The sequence below is a fragment of the Cetorhinus maximus genome, chromosome 9 (assembly GCF_964194155.1).
Source record: "Cetorhinus maximus chromosome 9, sCetMax3.hap1.1, whole genome shotgun sequence".
Taxonomy (NCBI): domain Eukaryota; kingdom Metazoa; phylum Chordata; class Chondrichthyes; order Lamniformes; family Cetorhinidae; genus Cetorhinus; species Cetorhinus maximus.
Genome location: NC_135887.1, coordinates 15,572,976 through 15,594,725, shown reverse-complemented (window position 1 = coordinate 15,594,725; position 21,750 = coordinate 15,572,976). Strand labels below are relative to the sequence as shown.

The 21,750-nt window shown below is 44.5% G+C and overlaps 1 protein-coding gene across 2 annotated transcripts in view; it reads left to right on the top strand.

The window, feature by feature from the left end:
• The window catches only part of LOC144684402 (galectin-4-like), a 31,251-nt gene extending 11,253 nt beyond the window's left edge, over positions 1-19,998 (top strand). The window contains exons 2-8 of one of the 2 annotated variants that reach the window (XM_078548132.1): positions 486-574; positions 3,048-3,255; positions 6,918-7,037; positions 9,792-9,830; positions 13,762-13,850; positions 14,282-14,450; positions 19,055-19,998. In XM_078548132.1, the coding sequence (XP_078404258.1) occupies positions 486-574; positions 3,048-3,255; positions 6,918-7,037; positions 9,792-9,830; positions 13,762-13,850; positions 14,282-14,450; positions 19,055-19,201 (861 nt within the window). In that variant the 3' untranslated portion in view covers positions 19,202-19,998. Of the gene's footprint in view, positions 1-485; positions 575-3,047; positions 3,256-6,917; positions 7,038-9,791; positions 9,831-13,761; positions 13,851-14,281; positions 14,451-19,054 lie in introns of those variants that run through there. The other variant, XM_078548133.1, reaches the window with a different exon arrangement.
• The last annotated feature ends 1,752 nt before the right edge of the window (positions 19,999-21,750 follow it).

Here is a 21,750-nt window from a genome sequence, read left to right as displayed (position 1 = left end):
TAAGATGGTGGTGGATCTTCCTCAACTCCACTTTGCTGTATCCCCCCGTGCCTTGGCTCCCCAGTGTCCAAAGTGTATCAATCTCAGCCTTCACAGTATGTTACAGCTGAACGTTCACAGCTTTCTGGGTTATAGAATTCCAAAGATTCACATGTCCTCTGTGTGAAGATATTTCTCCTCATCTCAGCCCTAAATGGCCAACCCCTTATCCTGAGACTGTGACCCCTCATTCTAGACAATCCAGCAAAAGGATAGAATCTCTCGGCGCTGACCCTGTCAAATCCGCTAAGATTTGTGAATTGAACCATCATGAGGAAGGGGAGAATGAGTACCTCCTTCTCAAACGCTCTGTTCAGATAAATCTCACTCAAGTCCAGGACTGGATTCTCCACACTTGAGTTACTGAGACTTTAACTAAATGCTGATCACTGAAAGTCTCCCAATATCCCTGTGCTGCCTGATGATGATCCTGTTTTGTGTTTCAGGTGATTCCTTACACTGGGCCCATTCCCGGAGGCTTACACGTTGATAAGATGATCATAATTAAAGGACGAGTGCTTCCTCATGGTAAAAGGTAATCCATAGAGGATGTGTCTTAACAGCATGAGTGCGGTAGTATTAACTATCCAGCTTTGAAAACTTTGAATAAAAATCTTAATGCTTCCAGTAAAGAGGAAGCTATGCCAGCACCAATTCCCCAATATTCTTTCAGTTACTTGCCATTATATAATGGGACCAATTTCAACCAACACCTCTTCAAGGCACTCTTCGTTGAAGCAGGGATGCCTTGCTGCAATTATACAGGGCCTTGGTGAGACCACACCTGGATTATTGTGTGCAGTTTTGGTCTCCTTATCTGAGGAAGGTTGCTCTTGTTATAGAGGGAGTGTGGCGAAGGTTTACCAGACTGATTCCTGGGTTAGCGGGACTGACATATGAGGAGAGATTAGGTCGGTTAGGATTATATTTGCTGGAGTTCAGAAGAATGAAGGCGGATCTCATAGAAACCTACAAAATCCTAACAGGACTAAACAGGGTAGATGCAGGAAGGATGTTCCTGATGGTGGGGGAATCCAGAATCAGGGGTCACAGTCTGAAGATACGGGGTAGATCATTTAGGACTAAGATGAGCCAAAACTGCTTCACCCAGAGAGTGGTGAGCCTGTGGAATTCACTCCCACAGAAAGTAGTTGAGGCCAAAACATTGTATGTTTTCAAGAAGGAGTTAGATATAGCTCTTGGGGCGAAAGGGATCAAAGGGTATGGGGAGAAAGTGGGAGCAGGCTATTGAGTTGGATGATCAGCCATGATCAGGATGAATGACGGAGCAGGCTCGAAGGGCTGAATGGCCTACTCCTGCTTCTATTTTATATGTTTCTATGAAGTCAACCATAATATTGGGTGAAGTGTAAATCTGGCATTCCATATGATCGTGTATTTTCCGCCTGGGGAATCAGGATTAAATTAGATTGTAATTTTTTTCCTGTCCTGTGTTACGATGTGGTAGACGATGTGTGCCAGGTGGATCAAATCCACAAGGGAAATTTGATCGTGCGGCCACAGCTGTGTTGCGTGTCTTGAATTCAGAAGTAATGAGACTACCACAACTTCAGAGGTTTTTAGAAAATGAAATTAAACATTTATTAACAAAAGAAAAGATTTTAAGCACGTACATAGGTCTACAAATTACTACTATAATAACGCCTAAATCCCCTAATTAATCTGGTTCCCAGTTACACCTTCGTTAAGTTGACAGTAAAAACAAATAGATTTAAACAGACCCAGGCAAAGCAACACAATACTGTGGACAGTGATATTCAAAGTGAGTTTTCTCAGCTTCAGTTCCTGTAGACAGCAACTTGATGCACAGAGGCTGGAGGCTTTTCACACTTGTGTTAGGTCTTAGAATGCCTTCTCCTCTTACACATAACCTCATCTCTTTTATACATGTTTCTCCCTTTTTAATGCAAATTCCATTGTTCCTATATGTCTTTGGAGCTTTACCTTTCTCATAATATAAATCTTTTCATAGTGCTAATTTTATCATTAACATTTGGGAAAAATAAACACACTGTTTGGATTGGCTTCTTCTGGCTAGGTGTAACATCTTACCATATCTTTGAAATTCAAACTAACCTAATTTATCTAAAAATGCAAACGTCCCTTACACCTCACATTCTAAAACTTCAGCCATGTTTACGTATTTAGCATTTCAAACCTAGCTTCTTGTTGATAACTCAAAACCTCCAGACCAGCTGTCTTCCAATTCAATTAAAACACAGACACACACACACACACATATATATACAAACTAATCCAAGCCCCACTATTACCCTACCTTCACTTGAGCTTCTATCAGTAGGAGCAGACCAGAACGGCGATTGTTGAGATAGGAGATGTATGCCTGTAATGTGTAACTTTGTAAATACATATAAAAATGTATAAAGATCAGCTCCAGTTCTATCCTTCATTAACTGGCTTTCTGGCATAGAATAACTCAGCTTCTTGCATCTACCTCACCATCTTGTGCATAATTCTAAAATATCCAACTGAACAGCTAGGGGAAGGCTTCGGACTCAGATCCCATCCATAGGATGGGACATGTTACATTGCAACGCTACCTATTTACTGCACTGGTGTGGAAGCTTAGGCCAGACACTTGAGTTCTCATGTAGACCAGGAACCCACAACCTTGTGATACCTCATTGGGTACTGCTGCTGAACTAGTAAGACAGCATCAATTGATAGCGATATTGCTGTTAAACCAGAGTGCTTGGGTGATGGTTTCATTTCAACCTATGCATTAATCTGGTTCCCTCCAACTTTGTTGGACACACTAACACCCCTGAGCCAGCTGCCTTGATTTTCATTGCTTGAACTTGGATGAATAAGTGCCTTTTTGCATAGCTCTTATAAACTATGTTAGAGGCTGAATGGAACTGTCTATATTCCACGCTCTGAAGGGGACAATTTTTTTCCTAGGATGTTTTTATTTTGGTCGTTGAGTATTCATCTGGCTTTGTTCCCCTTCTGATCTTTTCCTTCAGATTTCACGTGAATCTTCAGTGTGGCTCAGCGACACAGCATTGCGATGTTGCCTTTCACTTCAACCCACGCTTTGAGGATTCAGGTTATGTTGTTTGCAACACCTTTGAGAATCATGGCTGGGCCTCTGAGGAGAAGAAATCTGAAATGCCAATCCAGAAAGGAGAAACTTTCCAACTTCTCATACTTGTCCAGGCAGATTGCTACAAGGTAATTTGCACAATTTTAAGAGTTGTTAAAAAGTACAAAAACCTATAAGTTCACATGTTGTCACTTGTTGCAGTTTGGGAGCGATACAGGGTTGGGAGGCCTGTCTTTGGGGAACTGTGGCTTTGTGACTATGTTGCTATGAAACACTGGAAAGGTATGGAGGTTGAGTCTTCCCAATCCATTCCCATCTCTTTTGTGGAGTCCGTCCTTCATAAGAGACGTTCCCATTGTTGAGCTAATGCTATCAATCAGGAGAGAGGCCAGCAGGCCTAGAAACATAGGAACAGGAGTAGGACAATCGGCGCCTCAACCTTGTTTCACTGCCATTTAGTTAAATCATGGCTGATCTGCACCTCAGGTCCATTTATCTGCCTAAGCACCATATCCTCTGATACCTTTACCTAAAAAAATATATCTGTTATGACATGGCAGGTGAAGTGTGCCAGGCAGACCAAATCCATGAGGGAAACGTGGTCGCGATATCACAACGGTTTTGCAATTTGTATTTATTGTGAGATGTGTGCACTGAATTCAGAAGTAATGAGTCCACCAAGACCTTTAGAGATTTTAAAAGTTAAATTAAAATATTTATCAACAATATATAAAAGATCTCAAGCACATACATAAGACTACAATTACTTGCTACTACAATGACTCCTAAAATTCCTAATTAACCTGTCTCCCAGTTACACACTCCCTTTAAGGTAACGGTCCAAAATAGATTTTAGATTTAAAACAGAACCAGCAAATTACCCACATGACAGTGGAGTTCCAAATGGCTTTTCCCGAACTTCAGTTTCGTTATATAGCAGACTTATGCACAAATGCTGGAGGCTTCATTAAGGCTATTTCACACACTCCTGTTAGATCTTACATGGCCTTCTGCCACATAGCCGTCCATTCTCCTTTTACATATGTTTCTCTCTTTTTAATATGTAAATTCTATTGTTCCATATGTCCTTGAAACTATATCTTCCTCATAATATAAAAGCTTTCATGTTGCCTATATATTGTCTGTAACCTTGGGGGGAGAAATTAACATATTCCTTAGCCTTGCTTATCTGGCTAATTGTAAACAGACTAAGATCTCTTTGAAATCTAAATCTCTTCATTTAAAATGCAAATTCCCTTCATTCCTTACATGCTAAGCCAGCATCCATGTTTACTCATTAGCGTGTCAAGCACCTAGCTTCTTTTGATGATTTCAAACTTGCAGTCTACTTGACTCCAAATGTAAGTACATCACACATTGAACCAATTATACTTACCCCCATAAGCCTACTTCGCAATAAACCAGAAAAATATTCTGAAAATTATTATACTTTTATTTTATACCTGTCTCAGTTTTGAAAGGTCCAATTATCCCAGCATCCACAGCCTTTTGGAAGCAAGCCTTTTGTCTGAACTGGTAGAACAATGAGCTTCCAGATCCTTTGACAGCCATTAGATTCTAAGCCTGGCCAGAGAAGAACATCTCCGGGAAGCACTTTTTCTCACCAAGGATCATGGAAATCCAAAACAAAAACAGAATTACCTGGAAAAACTCAGCAGGTCTGGCAGCATCGGCGGAGAAGAAAAGAGTTGACGTTTCGAGTACTCATGACCCTTCAGCAGAATCTGCTGAAGGGTCATGAGGACTCGAAACGTCAACTCTTTTCTTCTCCGCCGATGCTGCCAGACCTGCTGAGTTTTTCCAGGTAATTCTGTTTTTGTTTTGGATTTCCAGCATCCGCAGTAGTTTTTTGTTTTTAATCATTGAAATCCTAATTGCTGTCCTCCAAAAGGCTCTAGATGCTAGAGATGGGGTTGCAGGGTGGGGGTGGGGGAGGGACGGTGGTGGTGAGGGGATTGTGTCAGTTGAAATTTTCAAGACCGAAATTATTTTGGGGATCCAGGGATATGAAGCTATGGTGTAAATGAAGTTGAGGTACAGATCAGTCATGATCGAATTGTTTATTATTATTTATTCATGGGATGTGAGCATAATTGATAATGCCAGCATTTATTACCCATCGTAGTTGCTCTTGAGAAGGCGGTGGTGAGCCACCTTCTTGTGGTGTAGGTACTCCCACTGTGCTGTTAGGGAGGGAGGTTCCAGGACTGTAACCCAGTGAAAATGAAGGAATGGCGATACCTGTGTATTTCCAAGTCAGGGTGGTGTGTGACTTGGGAAACTTGCAGGTAATGGGAGGCACAATAGCCTACTCCTGCTCCCACTTCCTAATCTCTGGTCAGTTCTGAGTGAATTGATATAGCTGGTAGTAGAGATGATGGAATTACTGCTTGTAGTTCAGCTATAGGGAACCATGACGAATGGGAATGGGGTGTGGGTGTTTTGTGTGTGTGTGTGTGTGTCAGTGTTGAAACTCCAAGTCTGGGAAATACTCTTGATTCATAACTTTTGAGAGTTGTGGATTATCTGGTCAGTCACCAATGACTATTTTCCATAAAGTGATGTGTTACCACTAGCTAAGGGTCTCATTGCTACTAATCGTGCTGTTCCAATACACTAAAACCAGCACCAAGGGCCTGCCCTTTCACCTGCAGTGACTCTACACTCTGTGGCTGAAGCATCACCAGTTGTGTTTTCACAGCTCATAAGGTTTTGACTCAATGCGGTGGGGCATTTGCAGCCCCCACTTCCTGTAGAATGTTTCAGATGGGGAGGGGTGGGAGAGGCCTTGCGATGCTCTGAATGCTGCTCATCCAATGTGAACTTTAAGTCAGAAATTGCCCTACTGTCGTAAAATAAGGAATTTACAAATAAGCAATGAGCATGCCACAGCTCCTTAAGATGGTGTTGTGTTTAAGTTGTTTTCATTCGTCTGTTGACCCTAGTCAAGGGCTTCCAGGGATGGGCAATAAATGCTGGCTTTGCCAGGGATGTGTGTATTCCATGTACAAATCAAAAAAAGTTGTTGGTTAAAAATGGCATTTGGGGGAATGGGATAAATCTAATATCTTGTTGGTTCTTGGGTTTGGTTCCTGGAGTAGCTGTTGTCTTATCTGTGCTATGTTTATTTCCCTAAGGCAGAATTTGTGTACTTGACTAAGGATCCCCATGTTCCAATGTGGCAGCTGCGTTTGCTGGTACATTTGTGTGATGCCACTGAGATTGGTCAGTAGCTGGCCCCCTCTTTGAGTAACTGCCCCCTGAGGGATTCATAGTAGCAGAGACAGGGTAGATCCCAGGTTTGATCCCTACTCCATGCTGATCTTGGCTTGGGTCACCACCATTGTCATTAGCAGTACCCAGCGTGAGAAGGGCAGAATTCCAGTTCCTGGTTGCCATTCATGGACCATTGCTAAGAGATACAGAGGCTTGACTGCCGGAGAAGACTGAGGTGGGGCTCAGTTACCTCCTGCCATTCCATTGGTTAAGGAGCTTGTGGCCACTCCCTATTCAGGTTGCGGATGGACGCTGGGTGAGATACCAGATGGCAGCACCCATGGGACTGTGCCCCTGCAAAGATCAGTGCCATCAAGAGAGGAAGAGGAGAAATTTGAAACAAACAGAAGTCAAATGCTTATCGTGCTGTTTAAAAAGTTGGAACAGTCCAGTCCAGGATTGAATCTGGTGTCCTATGATTTATCAGAGACTTTCTATATCATGAGCCTCAGGTGTTGCCAGTTATCTTTAAGTGTGCTGTGTTGTTGTCAAGGTGACAGTGAATGATAAACACTTCCTGGAATTCAAACACCGGATCCCAATCTCCAGAGTGGACACCATTGCTATCGATGGTCAAGTCGAGATCACCTCCCTCAGCTTCATAAACAACAATGTAAGTAGCACACCATACATCCTAATTTGTTGCGGGGAATGTTCCATTCAGAGGTTAAGCACCTTTAGTAAGTGGCAGTCTACAAGGTACCTCCTGTGAGCTCTGTATAAATCTCCCCTGTTCTTCCCAAAATATGATTTGAAAATTTCCCATAAATGTGTCTAGTCAGGCAGCCTTGAGTGGAGTGGACATTTTGTAAAATGGTCCTCTTGCCTAAAGTCACTGTAAGTCTGCCCAACTTGGTTGCATCTGAAATGATGGACACAAGGCAGAGTAAACAAACAACAATGTGAGCAGGGAAGTCCCTGCGGTGGTAAAAATGACCCTCAATATCTACGCCCGTGCGATCCTGGGTCAGAGAGAGAAAGAATAGCCTTTTCTATATGGTGCTTTTGGCTCAGTTGTTAAGACTGTATCCTCTTGAGCTATGAGGTTGTGAGTACCAGTCCCACTCTAGGGTTTATCTAGTATTGAAGAAGTGCCACACTCTTCTGCTGAGAGTCACTTGCCCTGTTCCACTGGTTCAGTAAAGATCCCTGGCACTATTTGAAAAAAGGAACCATGTCCTGACCAGTATTCGTCCTCAACTATTATCATCAAGAATAAATTAACTTATTATCCATCTCGCAACGGTTTGCGGGACCATCCCAGGCACAAAACTGGCCGATGGGTTTTCCTACACAACAACAGTCACGTTTAAAAGAAGCTCATTGCACGTGAGTTGCTTTGGTACGTAATTTGCAGATGACACCAAATTGGGGGCTTGGCTAACACTGAGGAAGAATGCAGCATAATACAAGACGCTATTAGAAAACTTGCAAACTGGAAAGTTAGCCGGCAAACAAGCCTTAACACAGATAAATGTGAGCTGATGCACTATGGCAGGAAAAACAGAAACATCTGGTGCAGACACGATGGGCCGAATGAGCTCCTTCTGTGCTGTTAACACCTATGAGGGCCATGGAACATCTTTTAAAAAACTGAGTAGGAAGCAGAGCAAAGGGATCCTGGGATACAGGTTAACAAATCAACAATAAATGAAACTTTGCAGGTCAGCAAAGCAGTTCAAAGTAATAATGAAGCGCTAGGATTTATTTCTAAGGCATAGAATTCAAAAGTTGTGAAATTGGGATAACCTTTTCCAAGACCCTGGTCAGGCTGCATTTACAGTGCTGTTCACAGGTCTGGCCTCCATAAAAAGGATATATTAACACTGGAGAAAGTGCAAAAAAGATCGACAAAAATTGAGAAATTACAGCTATTGGGAAAGATTAATCAGATTGGGTCTTTTTTTTTAGAAAATGGAAGATGTAGAGGTTTTAAAATTATGAATGGGTTGGCCAGGGTGGATGAAGGAGAAAAAAATGTGGGAGATTCCAAAACTGGGGGTGGTGGGGTGGGGGGCACAGATCGGAGATAGTTACTAAAAAATCCTCTATGGAAATAAGGAGTAATTTCTTTATTCAGCGAGTGGTTAGAGTGTGGAACTTGCTACTACTGAAAGTGGTTGAGACAAATGGAGGCTTTCAAAACGAAACTGGACGGGCACATGAGAGAAGAGGTATGCTGAAAGGCTGAGATGCGATAGGTGAAATGGGAAGAAACTCACCTGAAGTTTAAAAACCAGAACAGGCTAATCGGGCCAAATGGCCTGTTTCTGTGCTGCATGCTCCATGTAATTCTATGTTATCTAAGACAAGTGATCACATATAAAGTTTGTTCTTTCCAACTGGCATTTTTATTGGATGTGGCAATTCGGGTGTTAGTGGGGAAAGCATAGAGTTCGACGGAACTCCATGTGGGCCTTTTTGCTGAGTTGACCAGTCACAGTCAGTTTGCTTTAGTTGAGGCAAGGACCGTGGGGGTGGGAGCAGGGGAGGGGGAGAAGATCACTCCGACTTCGTGCTCCTGATACTATTGTTGACACCTGCAGGAAAGGATGAGAGGTGTGCACAGGATTGGATTATGCTCTGATGCCAATTCAGTACCTATACTTATGTCATCTGGGGCAGTGGCCAACCTGGTGGTTTCCAAAAGATCCCACTTCTCCATGATCCTTCCAGAAGGGAAAAATGATATTCAGGGAGATTTACAAACAATTTGCCTTCCAACCCGCCCCCTACTCAGAGATTATTCTCTCTCCGTTGTTAGTCCTGTTAACACTGAGTAAACATGGCAGATTTCCTTCCCTGAAGCATGTGGGCAAACCAGTTGTGTTTATGAAGCAATCCAAAACCTTCATGACCACTGTTACTGATCACAGCCTTTTCTAATTTCCAGCTTTCATTTTGAACTGAGTTCCCCTGCTCCAGCTTGCACAGTGCACTTTGAACTTGTGTCCCCTGGATTTTTAAACCAGTAACATAAACCTTGCAAAAACAAAAATACCTGGAAAAACTCAGCAGGTCCGGCAGCATCTACGGAGAGGAGCACAGTTAACGTTTTGAGTCCGAATGACCCTTCAGCAGAACTAAGTAAAAATAGAAAAGAGATGAAATATAAGCTGGTTTAAGGGAGAGGGTGGGACAAGTAGAGCTGGATAGAGGGCCAGTGATAGGTGGAGATAACCAAAAGATGTCATAGACAAAAGGACAAAGAGGTGTTGAAGGTGGTGATTAGACAAAGTTTCTTGTTGAGGCGTTGGATGAGACGAAGTTTCAACCTCTAGTCAGTGAATACACAAATCAAACGTTGGAATTTTTAATTATTTAGCCATTTTCATGATTGTGACAATCTCTCTCTGTTTAATTCTAGGCTGGTTCCGTGTTTGCCCAAACTGCCTTTACCAATTTGGTAAGTTTCAACTTATTGCTAGTGGATTATAGACCAGTCCAATCAATTAACGTCACCTTTCCTGACCCCTCCACGGTCTCTAATTTGTCACACTGCTTGTCTGTCATCCAGCATTGGATGAGCAACAATTTCCTTCAGTTAAGTATTGGGAATAAAGAAGCCCCTGTTGCAAATTCCGTTCTCTGGCCATTGATTTCACCGCATCCCATTGATTTCACCACATCCCATTGATTTCACCACATCCCATTGATTTCACCACATCCCATTGATTTCACCCCATCCCAACCTCCTGGGTCCCATTTGGCCATCGGATGAGCTTCTAACCCCATATCCTCTATGCCTCCATAATTTCGCCTGTCTTTGCTCCTGTTCAGTTCATCTGCTGCTGGCACCCTTGTCCATGCTTTTGCTACCTCAAGCTACGACTGTTGCAATGCTCTCCTGGCCAGTCTCCTATCTTCCACCCTCCATAAACGTGAGCTCAATCAAAGCTCTGTCGCAGCTGCTCATATCCTAAATTGCACCCAAGACCCATTCATCCATCCCCCATGTGTTCTCTGATCTATATTGGCTCCTGGTCCAACAATGTCTCAATTGTAAAACTCCCATCTTTGTTTTCAAATCTGACCATGGCCTTCTCCCTCCCTACCTTCAGAAACCTTCTCCAGCCCTACAACTTTCTAAGATCTCTACAATCCTCCAAATCTGGCCTCTTGCACATCCTCTATTTTAATCGCTCTGCCATTGGCAGCCATGCCTTCAACTACCTAGGCCCTAAGCTCTGAAATTCTCTCCTTAAAACTTTTCACCTTCCCACCTCTCTCTCTCTTCCTCTAAGATGCTCCTTAAAACTTACCATTCAGACCGAGCTTTTGGTCATCCGTCCTAACATGTGGCTCGGTGTCAAATTTTGACTGATAATGCTTCTGCAAAGAGGCGTGGGACATTTTATTACATTAAAGGCACTATATAAATGTAAGTTGTTGTTATAACTCTTCTATTGCATATGTTCTCTCCCATCTTCTCCCACTTTTAATGATTCAGAGTGGGGAGCAATTCCTTGTGTAGCCTCACCACCAATGCCCAAGAGGCCACTTGTGAGCTAGACCTATAATTGTTGCCAGGCTGTTTGTGCTGAGGAGAGCTCCAAGGTGGTACCCAACCCTGCTTGTGGGATCTTGCTCTGTTGCAAATTGGCAAGTTGTCCCCCACATTCACCTGTGCGATAACAGTCCCCACACTTAAAAATTAATTCACTGGCTAGGCAATGCTTTCAACCAACTGAGGATATAGAAATTGCAAAACAAATGCTATAATTTTTTTTAACAGCTTATTTGTTCTTTCAGTAGAATGCACATTCCCTTTTTAGAATTTCGCTTGGTTTAAGCCCGAGAGTCACATGGAAATGAGTTAATGAGTTGACTTAATAAAGTTGATGCCTTGGACCAATTGGTTACCTCACTAGAAATAAAAGATTGAATTCCTTGTGTTGAAACATTGCACTTTGTTAAAATTTCTTGGAATTGTTTTTATCTCCATTGCGGCAGTCACTGGTCCCTGAGGTGTATCAATGTGGCTGTTGGAGTGCAGGATCAAGCACCAGAACTGAGTTTAAACTAATGGCCAAATTGTTAGCGATTCCAATCATCAGGAACTCAGATCCTATTCCCCCCCCCCACCCCCTCTGGAGGCTGCTAAGGCTTCTCTAATTGCAGCCAAGGTCTCTATTCTCCATTCCAGCATTTTTCTTGAGAATGATCACTCCACTATGTATCAAATCAATGTTTTGTTAACTATGAATCTTTACTTATTGAAGCCTCCGATGAGGGACTTTTTGAATCTTTCATAACATTTTTATTTTGGACACAGCACTCCTCACACTGTTATTTTCCTCTCTCTCCCTCTTTCCCCCTCTCTGTTTCTCCCCATCATTTTCAGCCCATATCTTCTGAAGGTGCTGACCCCTTTTGGGGCAGGCAGCCCTTTGGTACTTGACCCAAGTGGCAATGCTCCCACACAAAAAAACAGAACGGTGTCAGGCTATTCGACTACAGGTGCATCACCAGCTAGTCCATCAGTTTCCTCCAACTGCACTTGTAACCAGTCAGGATAGCAGTCAGGACTGGGAGACCAGCTGATCTCACTCCTTCCGTCACAGTGCCTGGTGAAATCTAATAGCCTGGCACACCCGGGATAGAGCTACTTTCCCCTTCCTCACAGCATGCAGAGTCATTTACTAAGTGTCACTAGGGATCCTCTTTTGTTCCATTGCTGTTTAGGTGTAAATAAATTCTCCCTCCAGTGACGTTCAGCAGTCACCGAGCCCTGCAGAGACATCCTGATAAGTCACTGTGGAATAGAGGTTCCTCCGAAAAAGACCAGACAGCTAACTGGCTGCTGCCGCCCTCTACTGGAGAAAGAGGGCAAGGGCCTGAGAGTTCAAACAATTAATGTAGGATTATATGGAATATACAGGCAGCAGAGAAACAGGTCATTTGGACACATCGGGAGTTTTGATCCACATGAGCCTCCTCCTGCTCTACTTCATCTCACCCTATCAGCATATACTTCTATTCCTCGTGTTTATCTAGTTCCCCCTTAAAGGCAGCTCTACAGTCTGCCTAAGCCACTTCTGGTCGCGATTTCCCCTCTGAGGGTAAAGACGTTTCTCCTGAATTTCTTAATCGATTTATTAGTGACCATCTTACATTTATAGCCCCCAGTTTGGGATTATCCCCGTAAGTGGGAACGTCTCTCTGTCTACTCTCTCAGACCTTTGCATCATTTTCTAGATAGGGTGAAGGCTCAGCCTCACACACTGCTTCATGGACTGCGTCAGGGCTGTGCTGGGGTCAAGTCCTAATACATTCAGGATAGCGAGAGAAATCAAATAAATCAAGACTTATTTGTTCTTATTCCATAAAAAGTGAAAGCAGCAAATGTTAGAGATCTGGAATTAAAAAGAAATATGCTGGAATGCATAGCACACGTTCTGTAAAGGAAAAAGAACCATTAATTTTATTGGGGTGACCTCTCGGTTAGCTTTATACTAGATTGCTTCATGTTTGTCAAACCCGAATCGGGGAGACAACGCGGGACCTTCAACAGGCTGCCTCATTTGGGACTCTGAGCCTTGAGAGGGTCCTTGCCCGTACCTCCCTCGCCCACCTAGCATGAGAGACACGTGGGCCGTGTTCTGGAAACCTGGGAAGAAAATACAAGGGACACCTAGTTATAACAATCTCTCTGATAATGAGCATTTGAAAGTGGAACCAGGAGCTGCTGAGGAGAATGGCTTTGCCATTTTCCCTACCCAAGGGTGTGGTGGCGTTGGCTGGAGGCATGGGGGAGACTGGACAGAATTGGCTCTGAATTTTTGGAGGGGACTAGTTTTAAGTGATGCCAGGCTGCACAGTAGCTCAAATAATCAACATTTCAATCCAGTTTCTAATCCATTGGCTATGCAGATGGCAGTGCCAGCCTTGCATTGCTGTGCTGCCCCTCTCACAGGTTAATAGTGGGTGAGGATGGCTCATCTTTGCTCATCCCTTCTCCATCCCTTTTCAGAAGGTTTCAAGTCCCTGCCCCCTTCTCTGTCACAACCTTCAGTTCTCCCTCATGGGAGATGAGCCCCCAGGGCCTTTCACCTTGCCTTAGTGAATGCCCAGCAGCCCAGTCCAAGGTGTGGAAGGACACCTTCCCTGACATCAGTTCTAACATTTGCCTTCTACTCGTTTAAACTTGTGTCCCTTTGCCCTAACGTCATTGTTTGACATGCGGCAGTGCTTCTGATCAACCCTTCCCGTGCAACCTCCTGCTGTTGTGTGCCTTTGTAACGCTTCTTCACGTTTCAGCTGCCCAGTCTGGGAAGGATTGTGGTGACGATATGAATAGTTGATTTCTTAATTCTCAAAAATATGTTTCCTTGCAGCAAGTTCCGTACCAGGCTCTGATCCCCGGAGGACTCGCTGTCTTGCGAACTATTTTCATTCAGGGGATTGTCAAACCAAATTGTGACAAGTAGGTGACCTCCTGACATTCTCCGTTTAATTGGGCAGGGGTCAGACCAGCATTCAGTGTGGGAATGTTGAGGGTGATTCCACGACCTGGATTTTCCCAGAGAGCACCTTTGGATCCTTGAACTTGGTGGTTTTAACGGAGGACCCTTTTGGAGTTAGTCCCCAGCATTGTCCGGCCCTGTGTTGCTCCATGCAGGATCCATTACCAGACTGGACTGGACCCGGAATGTTGTAGGAGGTCAAACATTTTCCTTGTTGCTTCAGTTTGGGGGCAGGGGGAGGGGGATGTGGAGTTAGGGTGACCATGAGGGGAAAAAACTAGATCCGATTCATGATTCAATAATGATGTCAAATCTCCTCTGTTGCATAGCGCCATAGGAAGGCCCCATTGCTGCCTGCTCTTATACTCTGCGTTTTCTTCCTCTCTGCCAGTTTTTTCATTAATCTGAAGCCAAGCAATTCGCTTGACATCGCTTTTCACATCAGCCCTCGATTCGCCACCGAGAAACTTGTTATCCGCAACGACCGCAAGCAGAATTCCTGGGGCACTGAGGAGAGGAGTTTGCCTGAAAATCCATTTTCTCCTGGACAGCCGTTCGAGGTGAGTGCCATTCCAGTGTGTCCCTGAACCAGCTTGCAGCTAAGGCACAGCAGAGGGGAAGCATTACTCATACACCTATCACTAGTTCACAGTACACATGGTGCACACCTATCACTAGTTCACAGCACACATAGTGCACACTTATCACTAGTTCACAGTACACATGGTGCACAGCTGTCACTCGTTCATAGTACGCATGGTGCACACCTATCACTGGTTCACAGTACACATGGTGCACACCTATCACTAGTTCACAGTACGCATGGTGCACAGCTATAACTCGTTCACAGTGCACATGGTGCACAGCTAGCCCTCGTTCACAGTGCACATGGTGCACACCTATCACTTGTTCACAGTACACATGGTGCACACCTATCACTCGTTCACAGTGCACATGGTGCACACCTATCACTCGTTCACAGTACACATGGTGCACACCTATCACTCGTTCACAGTGCACATGGTGCACACCTATCACTCGTTCACAGTACACATGGTGCACAGCTATCCCTCGTTCACAGTACACATGGTGCACACCTATCACTCGTTCACAGTACACATGGTGCACAGCTAGCCCTCGTTCACAGTGCACATGGTGCACACCTATCACTAGTTCACAGTACACATAGTGCACACCTATCACTTGTTCACAGTACACATGGTGCACACCTATCACTAGTTCACAGTACACATAGTGCACACCTATCACTCGTTCACAGTACACATGGTGCACACCTATCACTCATTCACAGCACACATAGTGCACACCTATCACTCGTTCACAGTACACATGGTGCACACCTATCACTAGTTCACAGTACACATAGTGCACACCTATCACTCGTTCACAGTACACATGGTGCACACTTATCACTAGTTCACAGTACGCATGGTGCACACCTATCACTCATTCACAGTACACATGGTGCACAGCTATCACTCATTCACAGTACACATGGTGCACACCTATCACTAGTTCACAGTACACATGGTGCACACCTATCACTAGTTCACAGTACACATGGTGCACACCTATCACTCATTCACAGTACACATGGTGCACACCTGTCACTAGTTCACAGTACACATGGTGCACACCTATCACTAGTTCACAGCACACATGGTGCACACCTATCACTAGTTCACAGCACACATGGTGCACACCTATCACTAGTTCACAGCACACATAGTGAACACTTATCACTAGTTCACAGTACACATGGTGCACACCTATCACTAGTTCACGGCACACATAGTGCACACCTATCACTAGTTCACAGTACACATGGTGCACACCTATCACTAGTTCACAGTACACATGGTGCACACCTATCACTCATTCACAGTACACATGGTGCACACCTGTCACTAGTTCACAGTACACATGGTGCACACCTATCACTGGTTCACAGTACACATGGTGCACACCTATCACTAGTTCACAGTACGCATGGTGCACAGCTATAACTCGTTCACAGTGCACATGGTGCACAGCTAGCCCTCGTTCACAGTGCACATGGTGCACACCTATCACTTGTTCACAGTACACATGGTGCACACCTATCACTCGTTCACAGTGCACATGGTGCACACCTATCACTCGTTCACAGTACACATGGTGCACACCTATCACTCGTTCACAGTGCACATGGTGCACACCTATCACTCGTTCACAGTACACATGGTGCACAGCTATCCCTCGTTCACAGTACACATGGTGCACACCTATCACTCGTTCACAGTACACATGGTGCACAGCTAGCCCTCGTTCACAGTGCACATGGTGCACACCTATCACTAGTTCACAGTACACATAGTGCACACCTATCACTTGTTCACAGTACACATGGTGCACACCTATCACTAGTTCACAGTACACATAGTGCACACCTATCACTCGTTCACAGTACACATGGTGCACACCTATCACTCATTCACAGCACACATAGTGCACACCTATCACTCGTTCACAGTACACATGGTGCACACCTATCACTAGTTCACAGTACACATAGTGCACACCTATCACTCGTTCACAGTACACATGGTGCACACTTATCACTAGTTCACAGTACGCATGGTGCACACCTATCACTCATTCACAGTACACATGGTGCACAGCTATCACTCATTCACAGTACACATGGTGCACACCTATCACTCATTCACAGTACACATGGTGCACACCTGTCACTAGTTCACAGTACACATGGTGCACACCTATCACTAGTTCACAGCACACATGGTGCACACCTATCACTAGTTCACAGCACACATGGTGCACACCTATCACTAGTTCACAGCACACATAGTGAACACTTATCACTAGTTCACAGTACACATGGTGCACACCTATCACTAGTTCACGGCACACATAGTGCACACCTATCACTAGTTCACAGTACACATGGTGCACACCTATCACTAGTTCACAGTACACATGGTGCACACCTATCACTCATTCACAGTACACATGGTGCACACCTGTCACTAGTTCACAGTACACATGGTGCACACCTATCACTAGTTCACAGCACACATAGTGCACACTTATCACTAGTTCACAGTACACATGGTGCACACCTATCACTAGTTCACGGCACACATAGTGCACACTTATCACTCGTTCACAGTACACATGGTGCACACCTATCACTAGTTCACAGTACACATGGTGCACATCTATCCCTCGTTCACAGTACACATGGTGCACACCTGTCCCTCGTTCACAGTACACATGGTGCACACCTATCCTTCGTTCACAGTACACATGGTGCACACCTATCCCTCGTTCACAGTACACATGGTGCACACCTATCCCTCGTTCACAGTACACATGGTGCACACCTATCCCTCGTTCACAGTACACATGGTGCACACCTATCACTCGTTCACAGTACACATGGTGCACACCTATCACTAGTTCACAGTACACATGGTGCACAGCTATAACTCGTTCACAGTACACATGGTGCACATCTATCCCTCGTTCACAGTACACATGGTGCACACCTATCACTAGTTCACAGTCACAGTGTCTGATATTTGGGATATTGTTGGATAATTGGATAACTCTACGAGGAGCTGACACAGGTATGATAGGCTAAATGACCTCTTTCTTTGCTGTACCATTCTAAAAAAATCCCAATGTGTTGTCAACCAGATGGCATACACTCAGCTACATTAACAAGTGTTCCACAGCGTGTTGTCCAAGAATACCCAATAGAATGGCAAAAGCCCATCAAATCTGCCGCAATCAATAATGCCGTTTGCTTTGCCCTCCTGGTCCCCCAGTACCCTGGAAAGAGCATTAAAAGGATTAAGCCTAATTAGGAAAATGTTTTGCAAATTCATCTCCGACTCGTCAATGCAGTTGCATAAAGCTCCCAGAGGTGACAAGTGACCCAACAATCCTCTCATCCCAGCTTGTTTTCCATAACTGGGAATGTCGTCCTCTCTCAGGATCTTCTGCTTCCTAATTGAAGGATCGCCTGAAATCTATTCTCACTGCTCATTTTGGACGTGTAGGTGTGTTCAACATTCTGTAACAGCTTAAAGAGCTTGCATTTATATATGCCTTCAGCATAGTGAAATGTCATGATGAACAGCGCAGTGCAAACGACTCCAAAAAAAACCTCCAATACAACAGCCCCCGTTGGCCTCCTGTACCAGCCCTGAATTTGAAATCCATTCCCAGGAGGACATCAGCATCAACACAACATGTCCTAGAGTTATTGGCGAGTTATAAAACAATATCCCAATTATCAGACACGAGAAAAGAATAAAAACCGAAAGAATGAGGCTGAGCCTTGATTTTCCATCTTAACCTTTTGGCTGGGTAACTGTTGAAAGGACCCTTTGTAACTCCGTCCCAGAGGTCTTGGCATTGCCTGTGTGAAGTGGACCCCTCCCCCCCCATCATTGGAACATCAGAACAGGAGTAGGTCATCCGGCCCCTTGAGTCTGTTCCTTCATTCAATGCGATTGTGATTGATCTGTGACCTAACTCCATAAACCTGCCTTTGCCCCATATCCCTTAACACCTGAACTAACAAAAAATCCACAAATCCCAGTTTTAAATTAATAACTTACCTAGCATAAACTGCCATTGCGGAGGAGAGTTCCTAACTCCTACCGCATTTTGTACCACATTTTTCCTAACTTCTTGAAAGACCTGGTTTTAATTTTTAGGCTGTGCACCTAGTCCTCGACTCCCCAACCAGTGGAAACATTTACCATCGACCTTCTCAGTTCCTCTTGGTATCTGGAATACTCAATTAAATCAACCCTTAGCCTTGTAAAACCCAGGGAATGCACCCTAATTTGATAAATCGTCTTTGCAGTTTGACCCTTGGAGCCCAGGTGCCATCATCCGCTAATAAAAACCTGATCCGTCAACATTATAAATTGGTGGTTACAGCTTGCTACCCCTCCCCTCACCCCACCCCACCCCACCATTTGCCATTGTATAGGAAAGGAATAGACGGCCAAGGTTGCTTTCCTTGCTGTGTGGTCGTTCTCATTATGTTCTGGGATGTGGGTGGGTAGTGGCAGGACTGGCAGTCACCAATCTGACCATTCGTGTGTCCTTCTTACTCTGTCAGCTTACCATTCTGTGTGAGCCCTCTTCCTTCAAGGTTTCTGTAAATGGACGTCACGCCTTTGACTTCAATCATCGCTACCAACCGATCCAGCTGATCAACGAACTGGAAATTGGAGGGGACGTGACCCTCACCGCTGTCCGCTTTTAAAAGCCCAGCCTCCGAAACCCACTCGCCTTCGGTGTTTGTCAAATCATGCTTGTTGTTGTAGTGCTGGATGGCGGTGGTGCTGATGGGGTCGGTTGTGGGGAGGGGGGAGAGCTTGATGGGGGAAATGCAATCGCAGCGAGATTCGGAGCAGGCAAGGCCTCTCCAGTGATTCAGGGTTCAGAGCCACCTAAATGGGAAAGTTCGGAGAGGATTGCACACGGAGTGATACGTGCACTAGAAGCTTATGTTTGAGTCATTTTTGGTGGGCTTTTCTTCATACCAGATCTTTATGGAATTAATGCCCCTCTAAAAAAAAATAATGAAGCGTAAGTACCATTTTGGAAAATCCAGGTTCTGTTCCTTGGGGTGAAATTCCTTTTTTTAATGAGTAAAGGCGATGCTTATATTTCAATAATTAATGAGTTGTATATTTCAAGATTGCATACTCATTAGTTACGTGATCAAATCATTACTTGTGGCGATAAATCATTGCTAAGTTCACTCCTTTCGCAATTTGTGTTGATGCGGGATTGAATGGCGCTGGTTTAACTGTGCACTCTCTCCCTCCAGCCTTGTCTTTGGCTGCATTTCCCGGAGATTTTCACACTCTCGGTTCCAGCCATGCCATCCCTTTTTTTGACTGTATAGCATGCTACAAATTCCCTCCGTGTTCCAGAGGGGCATCTTGTTATTAAAATTTAAATTTCACCTACTGCCGGTGACTGCTGCAGACTGTGTGATTAGTCTGATTCACTGCTGAATTGTAACTGTGTCAATAAACCTTTCGGGAAATGGCAGATGTTAATTGTGTTTTTCTGTATTTCAGTGTATTTTAACTGGTTACCTTTTCATAGTTAACAGCTGTATCTGTCCGCAAAATGGCCAGAGCACCAGACTTCACTAATGTAATGGGTAGTAATGCAATGAACAAGTTCGATTTTTATTTTTTATTTAGTTCAGATGTTAAGCTGATGTTGTAAGAACCTAACTTTTTCAGACTCTGGAAAGAGCTTTGAGACCCAACAGACGTCTCTCTACTTTCTCTATTGCCCTTAATCCCCACCTTCTAGCTTCTTCACCATTGCATTCAATCTTTCCTCTTTCCAGAAACCTATCCCATACTAAAAATCAATGGCTATTGTCGTAATACTGATGTGCAATCGAAAACAGGAATACATGTCCCTACCTACCCCTGATGTGCAAATTCCTTTCTAGAGCCCGCCTCTAAACAAAACAGTTCCCATCAACTTTATCCATCATCTTCACTCTATCAATGACTGGTAATTCGGTTAAAATTCCCCTTCGACTCCTAACTATTGGAGTTTGAGCTCTTTGCATCTTACTGGTGACCCTCTCAGCTTAACTCTGTTCCTTATGTTCTTTGCTTTGATGCCAGTGTCTCTCTCATTCATGGATCTAAGCTGACAGCTGCCTTGTCCTCTCCCCACCTTCCCTTTCCCCTTCCCCTCCTCCTTGTGATGCCATGACAGATGTTACTTCTCTGAAGTGGAGTCTAAATGGGACAGAAGCGACAGCAATAGGAATTGCTTTCAAAGAAAAAGAATGGGGAAGGATCATTCTGGAAGGTCGATTTGAAAAGACAAATGGAGGGAAGGGTGGGATTAAGGATAAATTAAAGGTAAAGGCATATTTATTGCCTTATCACATTTCTCAAAAGTATTTCAGATCCAACAAAGGGAATTGGAGCAGCCAAGATCCAATTAACAGCAGTGAAAAAGAAAAACTTCTTGCATTTATATAGATAGCACTTTTCATGACAACCAGATGTCTCAGTGCTTCACAGCCAATGAAGCACTTTGAACTGTTGAATGTGGGAAACACGGTGGCCAATCTGCACACAGCAAGCTCCCACAAACAGGGGAGGATTTTACCCTCGCTGGGTGGGCTCAGCGGGTGGGCCCGGGAGCGGCCGCACAACAATCGGCCAGCCAGCGCGAGTCACGCGCTAAAACACTCAGCGCTGCCCGGGTGGGTTGGGGGGTGGGGGGGGTAGGGTGAGCACGGAAGTCAGCGCGGGGGTTGGGGGAGCGTGCAGTGAACACTCCCTGAAGGCAGAGAGCTGCCTCAGGGAGCTGAAGATTTCTAACATTTAAAAATAAAGATTTTCAAATTAAGGTAAACATGCCCCCCACCCCCCCAACCATGTGACTCTGTCACATAAACAGGGACGTGTTAAGAATGAGATTAAAAGTTTTTTAATTTTATTTTTAATTAACATCGGAAGCCTCACCCCACCCGTGGCTGAGGTTTCCTCAAAAGTCCAAAGGCCGCTTGGCCTTTTCACCTGCCCGCCAACCGTAAGGTTGGATGGGCAGGGAAAAATTCACTTTAATTAATTTATTAATGGGCTTAACAGCCCCCTTAATTGTTGGCTGCCAATGCGTGCCCACCGATGGAAACATCGCGCCAGTGCGCGATGGCGTCGGGACGCTCGTTCGATGCCATCGCGCGCTATTTCACGCTCGTGCGTGTCGGGAGCGTGCCCGCAAGGCAAGCTCAAAATCCAGCCCTTAATGACCAGATAAGTC